General features: G+C 36.7%; 1 protein-coding gene and 1 long non-coding RNA gene across 2 annotated transcripts in view; one reads left to right on the top strand and one right to left on the bottom strand.

The window, feature by feature from the left end:
• The window catches only part of LOC114484528 (uncharacterized), a 28,671-nt gene that overhangs the window by 1,903 nt on the left and 10,900 nt on the right, over positions 1-15,868 (top strand). The window lies entirely within an intron of this gene.
• The window catches only part of PDE6C (phosphodiesterase 6C), a 62,339-nt gene continuing 47,342 nt past the window's right edge, over positions 872-15,868 (bottom strand). Inside the window, exons 16-22 of the mRNA XM_007107129.3 lie at positions 9,284-9,384; positions 7,464-7,571; positions 7,315-7,378; positions 4,729-4,803; positions 4,534-4,617; positions 3,990-4,143; positions 872-1,977 (exon numbers count right to left, since the gene is read on the bottom strand). Of these exons, the coding sequence (XP_007107191.2) occupies positions 1,916-1,977; positions 3,990-4,143; positions 4,534-4,617; positions 4,729-4,803; positions 7,315-7,378; positions 7,464-7,571; positions 9,284-9,384 (648 nt within the window). The 3' untranslated portion in view covers positions 872-1,915. The remainder of the gene's footprint in view (positions 1,978-3,989; positions 4,144-4,533; positions 4,618-4,728; positions 4,804-7,314; positions 7,379-7,463; positions 7,572-9,283; positions 9,385-15,868) is intronic.

The raw sequence follows: 15,868 nt of genomic DNA, 5'->3' as shown, positions 1-15,868 counted from the left end.
CGCACAGAAACGAAGACCCAACACAGCCAAAAATTAAAAAAAAAAAAAATTAAAATTATATAAGGCTTAAAGGAAGAGGGTTTCTTATACAGTTTCTAAAATAATCCTAGAAGTATGATTTCAGAATTATTTTAAGCAATGAAAATAAGATGTACATATATCACCAAAGGTGAGTGTATATATTGAGTTTTTTTCTCCCTAAAAATATTTTATTAACTTCCAGGCACTCTTCATTTATATCTGTTTGTTACAATATTTATTCAAAATATTATTCATTCATGTTTACTGAGTGCCTACCTTGTGCCAGGCACTACTCTAAGTGTGAGCATAGAGATGTGAACAGAACAGACAAAAAGAGGCAAAAAATCTTTCCTCTTGTGAACCTTATATTCTGAGAGGAAGAATCTTATAATTCTAAAGTACCTGACTCACTTGTAAAAATACAACAAATGGTGATTTATTTCTCACCTGCTTAAAACTGAACACTGTCTTCTCTATAACAAAACATTTGAGGTTCAGAGACCAATTCATTATAATTTAGACATTTTTACAAGAAAATCTGTGATATAATTAATATTTGGTCTGTTTTATAATTTGGTCATTACAGATAAGAGAAATCTTCTCTGATGTATGGATATGTACCATGTAGTAGAAGTAGTTGATTAGTTTCTCTTGACAAGTCAATATTTAGAATTCCTGGTAGACAGTCCTAGTAATCATTTTTAAAAGTAATCTCTGTTAAAAGTCCTTCTGAACTGTTTTTAATAGTAAAGTTTTCACATAATCAAATCACATGCTTCTTAATAATGCATAATATTTATTAGCTGATTTAACTTGCATTAGGATTATCCAGGTAATGTCTTATAAATTGATAATTCTTTCAGTGAGAAGAATAGTTCTGAATGTACGAATGTATTCTTAGTTACACATAAAACAATTGATTTCAGACTTGGGGGAAAGGATGGGTGTAGGATGACGATGTACTTTTAAGCTGCTAAAAGTGGTGTGGTCTTCACTATTATCAAGGGTAAAAAGTGGAGGAAAGAAGCATTTCAGATGGAATAACATTTAACATCCTTTTTCTTTGTTTCTTATATAGTACTTACATACGTTACACATTCTATACTCTATTTACTCTTACATTAAGACATGTTGACGAGAGACTTTTGGTTCAAGAAGGGATGTGAGGTGTGAATCATTATTATTAATGTTATGGGTTGAATTGTGTCCCATCTGAAATTCCTATGTTGAAATCCTGACCACAGTACCTTAGAATGCGGCTGTATTTGTAGATAGGGCATTTAAAGAGGTAGTTAAGGTAAAATGAGGTCATATGAGTGGGTCCTAATCCTATATGAGTGGTGTCCTTATAAGAAGAATAAGGACACAGACCCACAAGAGGGAAGACTGAAGACCAGTTGAAGACACAGGGAGAAGATGGCCATTGACAAGCCAAGGAGAGAGGCATCACAAGAAACCAACCCTGCCAACACCTTAATCTTGGACTTCTAGTCTCCAGAATCGTGAGAAAATAAATTTCTGTTGTTTAAGCCACCCAATCTGGGGCATTTTGCTGTAAGTAGCCCTAGTAAATGTATACAGTTAATAAGAACCTTTAAAAAAAAATTGGTGACTAATTTCAGGATTATATTATTTTTAATTTAAAACAAATTGGCACCAAAAATGCACTTATTTTTGTCTTATTTTGCACTTCTGTTGAACTTTATTTTACCCTCAGGGCTTTTAGGCTAGCAGTATATTTTCTCATGCTAGTCACAGGGTAGCTTTTCTGAAGATTCTCTTACTCTGTTACTTGATGGTTTGACGAATGAAATTTGCTGATGTTCTTTTGAATGTTTTCTTGTTGTCTTCAAATGTAGAAACAGTATTTGAAATTTAGACCAGTTGGACTGTATTACAGCATTAGACAAGTTTTGGACTTTTTGTCGTCACCACCACCTCCTGAATCTTCTGCAGCTAGTAAAAAGGAGAAAAGCAGTATTATTGGGAGTCAGTGGATATAATACAGTGTTTTTTTCCTAATATTAGTGTAACTTTATAGCCTACATCATAGTTTTAACCTACAGCAAGTACTAAGGGTTTGACCATTTAAAAACGAATTCATATTCAGAATTAGTCCATTTAGAAAATAAAATCTAATAAAGATTAGCCAATTAATGTCTCAGTTTCACAAAAGAACCCACTGAACTATGCAATCCGGGAATCTGAGTTGTTGGCACAAAGCTTGTTGCCTGGAGATAAAATAATATTCTTAGTTTACAGAGATTTCTCAGTGTAGTAGGAAAAATATTTGGAAGTAATTTTTTTTGTAAATAAAGATAGAAGATCCATATCCAATATACTGGATACTAAAAGAAAAAAGTTAGAAGCCACTTAAAGGGCTTGATAACCTGTTCATCATAAAATTGAGGTAAAGATTAATTGTACTAAGAAATACCTTTTCTTTTCACTTCCCAGTAAAAATGACCATTTTTGTTATCTTTTTGAAGTGCAAATCGCTTTCCTGTTTAAATCCCTTTAAGGATTTCCCAGTGCTCTCTGGAGGACAAATCCTTAGCAAGGCCTTCAAGGCAACACACTGTCTGGCAGAGCTGCCTGCATTCCCAGCTTCATCTGGCACTTTGCCCTCCTTTGTAGCTCTCTAGACTCCAGCTACACCAGTTTTTAAGTTCTTTAATTGCACCAAGCTTATTTCCACTTCAAGGCCTTTGTGCACGTTCAGTTCTTTCCAACTCCTCCTCCTTTCTCTGCTTAGGCAAAGACTACTTAGCCTTACGTTTAGCATAAGCATCCTTTAGGAAAGTCTTCCCGGATGCCCCAGGTACATACCTCATGCTTCCTCTGATAGTTATAGTTAGATAATCAATTGTTCATTTGTTGGTTTGTCTAGCTCCCCCACCAGGTGGTAAGCTCTAGGAGATAAGAACCCCATCTTTCCCCAGGGCCTGCCTAACACAGGGCCTCATACAGACTACACACCCAATAAATATGTAAATGGATGTATATCCCAGAGTCAGTAACTCCTGTTTTTATTCTGTTGAAGGATATCTTTAACCCTTTAAGCAAAATGCTTTCTCCCTCTATGAATTCTTTAAAATACCACTAAATATAAGAACCATCTGAAAAGAATGTTGCATCTTTTTTTTACAAGGCCTTTCCAGATAGAGATGATTTCTTTGTTAAACAATAAGAATTTCTTACAAAACCTTTTGAGTGTTGAGCTCTTGAGACAAAATATAAAATCATGATATTAGTATTCCACTTTCCAGATGACGTTTGAGGCATCTGATGAACTAATAGGTGATCCTAAGCATCTTAACAGGGGCTTTCTGAAGATTATCTTCAACCTAACTGAGTGACTTTAGGAGTAGAAATTTCATCAGGATAAACAGCACTAAGTAGAGACATCTGAGGCATAGGCAAAGTCTTGGGGTACCCGGTCAAGTCACCCCACTCAGCTGACCAGCTTTACATCTAGGGCTTCCTTAGGTCTGGAAGTGAGGCTGGAGATCTGTAAAACCTTCTCATTATCTGGAGAGGAACATTAAGCTCAGACAGGTTAAGCAAGATGCCCAAAGTCTCACAACTAATGCATAATGTTAGGACTAAAATTATTTTCTCATCTAATCCTGATTGATCCCACTGATTCTATGGTTTTCATATTATTTCTAAAAACTCAGTATTCTGCAGAGGTACCTCAGGAGCCATATTCTAGAGTGGATGAAGAAACCTAACCCTAACCCCTACTTCAACTGGACCAATCAATTCCATCTGGAATTACAAAGTAAGATCTTGTCTGAGGAGGACAAAAAACCCTGAAAACCACTAATCAACTTCTTGTAATTACCAGTTTGTGTGCAGTAAAGCAAATTTCCTGTTTGCATTTATTTTTTATGCTCTTGTCATGAGATTAAGCTCTGCTTGACTTTCAGCTACTTTACAAGAAGTCAAAACAGATTCCATCTTACCTTTTTCAGTCGTATTTCCTTCTTCCTGCTTTTTCTTCTCTTCAGTTACCTTCATCGTTGCATCATACTCATCAGCTAGGGATTTCCATTCCACTCTGTTATTTTGAAGACCATTCAGCATAGGTATGATTTCTTTGTGAAACCGTGAGAACTCCTAGATAGAATTTTAGGTCAGAAACTACTTAGATCATATAGTTCATTTTTAGTACTTTTCATGTGCAGAGAAGGAGCCCTAAGGAATTATTACAGCACTCAGAGCTGCTAGGATGAGATTAACTCAGTGCCTCAGAAGTGGGAAAGGTAGCTGTTTTCCTTCCTGCCTGCCTAAGTAAGTCTGTTCCATTTGCCTACATCTGAGTTCTCTCACCTTTCATTCCACCCCTGAATGAGAGATTAAGGTAATACCTCAAACTACCTTGGAGAAACAAGGACACCCCTAATGACTTTCCTTGAGGGTGACTTTGATTTTGGTTACAGTCTGAAAGAAAAATTCTCATCCAGAAGATGATATATTTTCACTCAGACAATCAATTTGTTTACTTACCTTATATACAAAAGTACAAACAAAGTCAATAAATCCAACTTGAAGTTTAGGTAGTTCATCTTTTTTGTTTCTGTCCATCATAGGCTAGAAAGAGAAATAAATTCTTTAAAGATCTTTTTCTAAGATTCAGTGAACTAGACTGATTTGTATTGATAATTTTTAATAAGTAGTGCATTTTTATGTCAAGGTCTTTACAATTGGTTGTTGCTGCAGCACTGTTCTCTCCAGATCTCCTTGTTCCCAAAATTCATTTGCAACCAGAAGTGCTACCTGAAAAGAAGGACATGATTCATGAAAGTGACTTGTTTGCATTTTATTGTGACATTTAAGGATAGAATTTATCACTAATGCTTGAGGTGTTGTCATACCATGTGCTCTTTGGTTCTAAAAGGATGTCATTTACAGATTATATTGAAATGGGAAAAGGGCATTTCTCTTCCTACTTCAGTGTGGTAGACTCATTCTAGGAGTGCCCATCTCCTATTTGCTATTGCCACCACCTCTCAACAATAAAAAGGGGAGATGGGAGATTGTAATTCCATTACATTCTGCTTCATGCTCTAAAGCGTCCCAGATCCTCCTCTTGTCCTGCTTATCTCTTAGCATCTAGCATGTATCTGCATGTGTGTTTGTGCGCATACATGCACAGTTTAGAACACAACTTCACCTGATTATGGTGTGAGGATATTTGAGGGTTCATTTATAGTTTTTTAAAAACCAGTATTTATCAAGTTTATTGAACACCTGCTAGCTGCTTTACATTGGCATGAGCCAGGCTTACCAAGAGGAGTAACATGGGACCTTTATCTTTAAGATGCTCACAGTCTAATGAAGACAGTCATGTAAACAATGTGGTAAGTGCTATAATAGTAACAGTATGAACTGCTGTGGATCAAGGAGAAGGGAGAAAGATAAGGGAGGTTGCATTTATGCTGTATCATCAAGGATGACTAGTAGTTTGCCGATAAAGAAGAGGGGGAAGACTATGTACAGATAAAATTCAACATCCATTTTTTTTTTTTTTTTTTTTAATTTATTTATTTTTGGCTGCATTGGGTCTTCGTTGCTGGGCACAGGCTTTCTCTAGTTGCGGCGAGTGGGGGCTACTCTTCGTTGCAATGTGCGGGCTTCTCATTGTGGTGGCCTCTCCTGTTGCGGAGCACAGGCTCTAGGTGCGTGGGCTTCAACGGTTTTGGCTCACAGGCTCAGTAGTTGTGGCGCACAGGCTTTGTTGCTCCGCGGCATGTGGGATCTTCCCTGACAAGGGCTCCAACCCATGTCCCCTGCATTGGCAGGTGGATTCTCAACCACTGCGCCACCAGGGAAGCCCCCAACATGCAGCTCTTGGGTGAGTAGGAGCTTAGAGTGTGAGGCGGTGACATGGGAAAGAGTGAAAAGAAAGAAACTGGGGAGTAGAAGTTAAGGACAGGTAATGACAGGCCATGTAAGCTTTGCTGGGAAGTTTAACCTGATTCTCTGGGCCAGTAGTTCTTAATCTTGAGCCATAGGGTCCCTCCAAAGTGCATGAGTGGCACAAAAGTGGATGCCAAGAGAAATTTAAGCTACAGTAACTTTGCTTTTTTCTCTTTTATAAAGTCATCTTTGTACAACTTTTTGTGTGAGAAAAATAGACTTTGCTTCTTTCTTTAAAAAAGGTTGAAAACCTCCAGCATTGGGGAGTTTAGAAGGCTTTTAAGCAATGCTGTGGCCAAGCAGAGGTCTATTTATAAGCAGTCCCAGCAGCAGCTCAGAGGAAGGTTGGAGAGTCATGATAAGAGAGGATCACTTAGGAGGCTGCCACCATAGTTCTGATGAAAGAGGGAAAGTATTAACTAAGGTGGTAGCAAGAGTGATGGACAGGAATGGTTTTGAAATGAGGGAGATGGACTCAAGCAAGACCCCAGGTTCTGGCATGGGTGATGATGTAGACAAAGAATAGAGAAGGAAGAGCAGGCAGTCAGTGCAGAAGAAGCACAAGTGTTTGGTTTGGGGGTTGATGGCTCCGATTATTCTATCTTTACAAATAAAATCCACATTTATAGTTGAATCCAGTGAATTCTGGCCTCTTCTGCTTAGGGTTTTCCCTGTGAATTAACTGAGGGAGAACGAGAGCTTCTTTCATCGATTAGTAAGAAACCAAGTGGTAAACGAATGGCTCCAACTCTCACTCCCCAGGGTTGGGGAAGAACTTCCTTGGAAGACACCCTTAAATATGATCTCGCAGATAGTGCGAGATCTGGTAACTGACAGCACACTGAAGAGGAGATTGTAAGTGCAAAGCCACCCTTGACGGATGAAGGCACTAATGATTCATCCTTGTCTCGTCCTTTATCTCCTCTATTAAAAATGCAGACACTCCCTGAACAATTTTATATAAACTTCTTACAGCCAGTCCAGTGATAAAGGAATTCTTTTCAGAAAGCATTTTCTTTCCAAGGTTCCCTCTATTTGCCTTGTTCTGGGCCTGACCAAATGACCTATTGTCCCACTGACATTTGTGAGCCCTTGAAAGCTGTCTGTTTTTCTTCACGAACAGAAACCCAACAGGGAACATTGTACTTTTGTCTTAACTTCTTAAATTCCTTTTTTCTTCTTTGTAAATTATAAACCTATTGTTTCAGAGGACAAGACCAGGATAATGAAGATAATTGCTTACAAAATATATAGTCGTATAACTGATAGCTATCATTAAATTCTGAGGTTGCCTGATACCTTCACGTTCTCTTTCACATGGGACCTAGACAGAGCCCGAGTATGCGATAGAAAAGGGGCACTACTCGCCTGACTTTGTACCTCCCAGGGCTTGGTTATAGCTGACAGGTCACATGCAGTCATCATCATTGCCCTTTAAAAGAAAACAAAAAGTGTTAAAATAGAAATATAAAACAAGTTATTTTTGCCAAAAGAGAAATAAAATTCTGACTACTCACATAATAATCTCTTTTTTGGTTGGATCAATGGTTACATATTTGATGGCCTCTTCTTCAGTTTCCATTTTTTCACAGGCATCAACAATTTTTTGAAACATGGTTCTCTTCCTAAAAAAGATACAGCTGTGCAACAATTTTAGCATATAAGACCAGAGATAAAAAGTGTCTTTAATGCGTGCTCTTCAGGTTTTATGTTCCCAGTTTTCATCAAATGTCCATGCAGTGGATCCAAGGGGCAAGGGCAGCAGAACAGGGAATGGCTGTGTAGCTTTGGCATAGAAAGGGTTTAAGACAGAAAAAGCACCAGCCAGAAAGGGAAAAAACTGCTAAGTTTGAATACATTAAAACTAAGAGTTACATGTGACAAAAACAGATAACATAAAGGCCACGGGCTGTGATGAAACACTGTAATGCATAAAACCAACAAAAAAATTAGAAGCCAAAATATATGAAAAGATATGAAAATACAAGTGTGAACGATAAGATACCATCTCACACTCAGATTAACAAAATAAATAGATTTAAATAAGCCCAGATCAAGAAGAGTCCAGATATGGGATAACAGGGACTCTTGTATGCTGCTGGTGGGAGTTTAAATTGGCATACCTACTCCGAAGTGCAGTAGATTTGCAATGTGGTATAAAATTAAAAATATACAAACCCTACAACGATCCCATTTCTAGATATGTACTTTACAGAAACTCACATATATACAGGATATACAATGTAGGCAGTGAGGAAAAATTGGAAATAATCTAAATGTCCATGAATAGAAGAATGGCTAAATTATGGTATATTCACACAGGTGAATATACATTTAAAAAGAATGAACTGGATTTCCATTTACCACCAAGCTAAATCTTCAAAACGTTGTGTGAAAACAAGCTGCAGAAAGGTATACACGGTATGATACCATTTATGGAAAAATTTTAAACACAATGCCATGTAAAAACATGAATGGGAAGGATGAATACACAGCAATACAGGATGGTGGTATCTGCGCAAGAGAAGGGAGAGGGTTTTCATGATAGAGTGGGCATGGGATGCCTCAATTGCATCACTTTTTCTCCTTAAAAAAAAAAAGATGTAAGACAAAATCTTAGCATTTGTTGAATCTGAGCTATAGCTATTTGGATATAAGTTATATATTTCTAAATATCTGTCTTCATGTTTGAACTATTTAACCTAAATTTTTAATGAAGAAGGATCAGAGAGGCACAATACTGCCCATCCAAGTTGTTAAATACTTAGATCCTATAACTAGTTCACCTTGTTCTAATGCATTTTAAACTTTATAATTCACCGACAAGAAATTGTGTGGAAGCTTGGAGTATCTGGCCTCCTTGGTAATCATTATTATTATTATAAATAGGGTAGCGCTCTGCTGTATATAACTCAGCATTTTTTGAGTTTGTTAATGTGCATCAGTATCACCAAGATTTTTCAACTCTCAGACTCTGGCAGGATCAAATGTCTGAGCTTGCAACTCTAAGTACCAGATTGTGGACTACGATGAATTCACCAGGACAAAAGGCACCTCGGAAGGTTTTGTAGCATCGCTCTTCTGGCAGTGCACCTACCTTGCTGCATATTCTTTAATTCAGATTTCTTCAGATAAACTAATTAATATTAGGGGCTTAGCTTTTTAAAATATGTTTCCAGATGTCTAGTAAATTCATTATCAGGCATCTTAAGGGTATTCTATTGATAATCCAAAAAGAAAAGAAGTGTGTGTGTAAATAAATACCTTTTAACTTTAAGGCAACGGACCATTTACGGAAGGCAGAACCACACAGAGTACAAGGGAGTTGTGTACTTACTTGAGATATAAAGCCAGGTCAGTTGCTATTATTGCAACTTCAAACAAATGAATAACTGTTTCAAACTGGCGTTTATTTAGGTTCTGGAAGATGTTTAAACTCTGTAAGATGAAAATTCACAATAAAATGCCATCATTAATTTGCCTTTGATTCAACATACAAACCAAACAATGCTTAATAACATATAGATTATCTTATTATAGAAAGAAGAAAAACTAGGTCTTTCACTTTTTTTGCTTTCCATTTTCTCTCTTGGATTAGGTTACCCCTCTACTGTACTTTGAGTAAGGTAATTTAAACTATAAAAACAGATATCATTAGCAAATATTCAGGTAATCAATGTATAAGATTTTGGAGTAAATAAAAGTGTTTTCTTCCAGGACCATTTCAACAAAAACAATTGATTTAAAATTTTCTGTAGTAATTGAGGAGCCTTAATAGACAATATCTGGTATTTGTCCAATTGTTAGACATGTTGAATTATTTACTAGATAATTTCAGAGTGATTACAGAAATTGCTGGAAAACTTTCAGAAGCTGCAGATTACAATAGTACTCATACACATAGGAAAAAGTAAATTCTTCCAAGTTGTTCTTAAAATGATGTCTTGCAATTATATTTTACAAAGACTTAACTATACCTTTCTTCAAAGAGTTTCCCACTAATAATCTCTTCATACATGGATCAGCCTCAATTTTTAGTGTTCCAGAAAATGAGAGTGTAAACCTGGGAGTGTTTTTTAAAAGGTATGATATTCCAAAAACACCATTTTAGGAATACAGGCCAAAGGACAAATGTATAGTGGTTTTGCCAAATGAAGTTAACAGTTATGAAATACAGAAAAATTCCACTGGAAAGGAGAAAACAGTCTATTCACCTATGTAGAGATAGAGGCAGCATAATGTAGAAAAGAATACTGGGTCAAGCACCAAATAATAATAGTAAACACTCACCTAATGCTTACTACTTCCCGGGCACTGTTGTAAGTGCTCTATGAACACTCTTAATTGCACAACAAACCACAGCATAGAGAGGTTAGGTAATTGCTCAAGGTTAAACAGCCAGTACACAGCAGAGCAGATATTTAAACCACTGCAGCAGGGCACCACACTGCCTCTCAGCAAGGAGCCCAGGTTCAGCTCCCAGCTTCCCCACTTGGTAGTTGTGTAATCCTGAACACCTCACTTAACATCTGTATTTGTTATATCAAATGGGGATAATAACAGCTGCCCTGCTAACTGCCTAGCACTCAGTCTATGATCAATAAATATTTCTGGAATGTTGACGCAAATGAGATAACTGGGAATGCATTTCAGAACTATAAGTTGCTACAAAATTTACTTAAATTATTTAATTATTATATATCAGTATTACTGTTATATAAAGTTTGAGGTAATCCCCAGGTAAAAATAGAATTGCAAACCCAAGATCAAATATAGCTCTGTCATTCCAGGAGATTGAAATATTAGCAAGAAGTAGACTAGAATTATGTGTTACTGTATACATAATACAAACCTCCATTTAAGTCATCTTTTTACAACAGCTTCCATGACAAGAAAAATGGTATTTTACACAGCAGATATAAGTAGTAGAAAAGCAAGCTGTAATATTTGTTAAAATAATGAGTTCATAATAGCAGTTATATTTTTAAATTGATAGAAGGAAGAAATGGCTGTTGGACACTACAATAAACAAAAAGAAAGCTTGTCTAGATCAAAATTAATGTCTTACTTGAGACAGTGCACAGCAGCCCCTTGGGCATAATCTCTTCACCAAATTGTCTGGATACAGGTTATTTTTAACCTGGTCTGGATTGACCAGGAAGAAGGAAGAGTAAGTGGGCCATTTGTCATTTTAATCCCACTTAACCTGCCCCTGATTTTGGTACACTGGTGGCCTGCCCTTGGACTGGTGGGGACCCAGTGGCATATTTACATCACTGAGTCACTGCCTGTATCTGTTCACTTATACACGTTATTATGTTCCCAAAGTAATGTGTATTATGTAATTCCGACACATACTTTGTAGATCCAGTAGCACTTAAAGTCATCCTTGACTGCTGTACTAAGGACAAAAAGTTGGGGTCATGTGTGGAAATGCCTTAAACTTTTAGACAAATTAATAGCACATGAAGTCATTTTAATCCTTATTCTATACTGAAAAATTTGCTTAAAAGAGTGGATCTCAGGTGTTCTCACCACACACACACAAAAAGGTTAATGTTAATTAACTTGACTGTAGTAATCATTTTACTATATATGTATATCAAAACAGCATGTTGTATACATTAAATGTATGTAATTTTTAAAAATTAAATAAAAACTTAGAAAAAAAGAGCCAAATAAAAACATTATAGAATGGGGAGAGGGGGCACACAAAGCAGGCTGCTGAATTTAAATAAATAATCCCTTAGGATAGACCTGGAGTCTACCAAATGCCAGATTGTACAGACTACACAACCATCAACCAAGTAAATCAATATTTTTTATGCACCAATTACTTTAATACAGGTACTTTTATTTTTAAACCTGGATACCTGTTGCTATTTGCTAAATATCTGTGCGTGAGAGAGAAAAGCTATATATAAAGAGATAAAAATAAATATGACTTAATACTGTTACACTTAAGTCATACCTTTTTCTAATCCAAAATAATAAAACAGCTATATTAAAGCAGATTGTCAAAAGGTCTTTCACTTTACAAAGTAAATCAATACTGGATTTTTTTAAAAAGATGATTATGTCACACTTTTAAAATTAGTATAATTAAGAAAAAAGTGTACATTCAACCCTTTTCAGTACTGCTTCCTTTGTTGATAGCACAATATTCCTTATTTTCACTCTTTTTCTTCTCACTCATTTTCATCTAAAAACACTGTACAGGCCTCTAATTGAAAAACCCTTTCTTAATTCAATATTCTATTTTCTCTTTTCCTTCTCTCACAGCTAAGGTTCTTAAAAGAAGAGCTTCTACGTGGTTTCTTTTTCAGCTATGGATATAGATTCACATAAAAGATCCTGTTTCTGTTTTGTATTAGTTGCTAGAAAGCTCTTGACCCAGTCTGTGGCCCATGTCTAATAAATGTTTATACTTTTCACCGTGTACATTTTGGGCCTTCACCATACTTCATCTTATTTTTATATTCCCATTAGCCCTCATTTTTTTCTTTAATGTTATATTAATTTTTGGACACTCCATTAAAAACATTTTGGAACAAGCTGAGGATTAAACATATATACATGCATGCAGGGTTTTTTTGAGTAAGCAAAGGCAGGGCCGGTGATCTTTTAATCAGAGCAAGAGGTCTTAGGATGTGGACAGCACACAGAAGAAGGAAGGACTTCCCTCAAAAACCCAGTTTGACAGCACAGCAGCAGCAGAAGAGGAACTGATGGGAGAGCTGTGCTGATATGTATCTGCACTGACTCCTATTACTCAGTCGTCTGTGCCAGAGAATGCCCTGGGTAACAAGAAGGGACGGCAGGGAGTTTGGCATCAGTGGCCGGATCCTAACATAGAGCCTGTAGCTTCAAGGGCTTTGCTTAACATGAACCTTCCCAACTTCTGGAAAGCCCAAATTAAAGAGGTGTGTTCCCCAGACCAAAGAAATAGAATCGGTGAGGCAGTGTTTGAGACAATAAATAGGAAGCTGAGGCTGTCCTCAGTGCATTTCTGCCCTTCCTCACAGGATTCTTCAGCAGATGGCAAATTCCATTAAGGAGTGAGTCGTTTTCAAAACAAACGACTGCATAAAACCTCTGCATAAAGACCACTAGAACACAAAATCTATGGACTCAATGCAATTCCAACTAGAATACCAACAGGTGTGTGGACATGTGTATGTAAATTGACAAACTGATTTTAAAATTCAAATGAAAATACAAAGGCTTAATAAAAGCCAGGGCAGACTTGAAGTAGAACAAAGCTGGAGAATTTACACTGAAAGAAAGATTTATTATAAAGCTATAGTAGTTAAGATGGTATGATATTGACAAAGGAGAAACTGATCAGTGGAACAGAATAGAGAGTACAGAAGCAGTCCACCTTATTTTATAATCAGTTACCTGATTTATGACAAAAGGTCTCACTGAAGTGAAGTGAGAAAAGGGTGGCCTTTTTAATAAATGGTGCCGGGTCACCTGGATTTCCACCTGGACAGAAAAATGTATATTGATCTCTACATTAAACCATATATAAAGATAATTACCTGGTGGCGCAGTGGTTAAGAATCCGCCTGCCAATGCAGGGGACACGGATTCGAGCCCTGGTCCAGGAAGATCCCACATGCTGCGGAGCAACTGAGCCGGCGCTCTGGAACCTGTGAGCCACAATTACTGAAGCCCGCACGCCTAGAGCCCATGCTCCACAACAAGAGAAGCCACCGCAATGAGAAGCCCGTGCACCCCAACAAAGAGTAGCCCCTTCTGGTTGCAACTAGAGAAAGCCCGTGCACAGCAATGAAGACCCAACGCAGCCAAAAATAAATAAATTTATTTATGTAAAAAAACAAGTAAGTTGTAAAAAGATTGTGGATCTAAATGAGAAAGGTAGAACAATAACAGTTATAGAGAAAAATATCTTCATTACCTTGAATAGTCAAAGATTTTTAAGATGAGAAAAAACAGCTAATCTTTAAAAAATTGATCAAATGGACATTAAAATTAAGAACTTCTATTCATCCAAATCCAACATTAAGAGTAAAAAGGCAATTCACAGGGAGAAAATATTTGCAGTACAGATTTCTGACAAAAGATATATAAACCAGAATAAAGAATTCCTACAAATCAAGTTGAGAACAAAGCAATGCCAAAACAGGGAATTTCAAAAGGTCAGTAAACATAAACTGTAGTTCATATGTTAATCAATGCTATTTGACACAAATTAAATTCAGTGCAATGTCACTGCATTCCCATCAGAGTGACTAAAATGAGAAAGATGGAAAGTACAAAGTGTTGGAGAGGATGGAGGGCCACTGGAACTGTTGGTAAGAACATATATTAGTATAACCATTTTGGAAAACTGCTTGTCAGCATTCACCAAAGTTGAACATATGCTCATCCTTTGGCCAAGCAACTCTATTTCTAGGTACATACCAAACAGAAATGCACATGTGTATTCACAAAAAGCCATGTACTAGAGAGTCACAGAACACCATACGTAACAACCCTGAATCAGAAATCACATAAATGTCTTTCAGTAGTTGACTGAGTACATAAATACAGTGTACACACACACACCAAACTAAGAAAATAACAATGGAAGAAAGGAACACAAGCAAATGAAAAATATATCAAAGGAAATACCCAGTGGAACATGAAAAATTCACACCAGTAATATCCATAGTTTCAAAACCATAAGAACTTAAAGAGGAGACTAAGGCAACAGTAAAATTAAAAGTGAACTAGCAGAACTAGTAGTAGAATGAAAAAAATGGAATTGAACATAAAAGCAATATAATTGATGAAATCCACATTAAAGCTATACTTGAATAAGCAACTGAACCGCAGCAAGGAACATAGTCCACAGTCTTGAGGAAATTAAAATGGAAAAGAATAAAACTATGAAAATATACAGGCACCTCCCTGGTGGTCCAGTGGTTAAGAATCCGCCTTCCTATGAAGGGGATGCGGGTTCAATCCCTGGTTGGGGAACTAAGATCCCACATGCCGTGGGGCAACTAAGCCCACACACCACAACTACTGAGCCCTCGCACCACAACTACTGAGCTCGTGCACCACAACTAGAAGGCCATGCGATGCACCTAAGAGCCCATGCGCTGCAACGAAAGATCCCATGTGCCGAAACTAAGACCCGACACAGCCATAAATAAATAAATATTTTAAATATGTATATATAAAGAACATAATAGAAATAAATGGCAAGAAGACTCAATGTATACATAATTGGTATTCCCAGTGTATTAGAAAAATGTTCAAATATACAATGAAAATAAAAAACTTCCCTGAAATAAAAAAAAAATTCTATGGATCATAAGTGTAACCCATAACAAGGAAAAAATAGATGCAGAATGGTCAATACCCAGATATTTAGACAAAGTTACTAAAATATGAAGAATTAAGAATCATATGAAAAGATATACAATGGAGAAAAGACAGCCTCTTCAATAAGTGGTGCTGGGAAAACTGGACAGCTACATGTAAAAGAATGAAATTAGAACACTCCCTAACACCATACACAAAAATAAACTCAAAATGGATTCAAGACCTAAACGTAAGACCGGACACTATAAAACTCTTAGAGGGAAACATAGGAAGAACACTCTTTGACATAAATCACAGCAAGATCTTTTTTGATCCACCTCCTAGAGTAATGGAAATAAAAACAAAAATAAACAAATGGGACCTAATGAAACTTCAAAGCTTTTGCACAGCAAAGGAAACCATAAACAAGACGAAAAGACAACCCTCAGAATGGGAGAAAATATTTGCAAACGAATCAACAGACAAAGCATTAATCTCCAAAGTATATAAACAGCTCATGCAGCTCAATATTAAAGAAACAAATGACCCAATCCAAAAATGGGCAGAAGACCTAAATAGACATTTCTCCAAAGAAGATATACAG

Source organism: Physeter macrocephalus, chromosome 20, assembly GCF_002837175.3.
Source record: "Physeter macrocephalus isolate SW-GA chromosome 20, ASM283717v5, whole genome shotgun sequence".
NCBI classification, from domain to species: domain Eukaryota; kingdom Metazoa; phylum Chordata; class Mammalia; order Artiodactyla; family Physeteridae; genus Physeter; species Physeter macrocephalus.
This window is presented reverse-complemented; position numbering and strand designations above follow the sequence as displayed.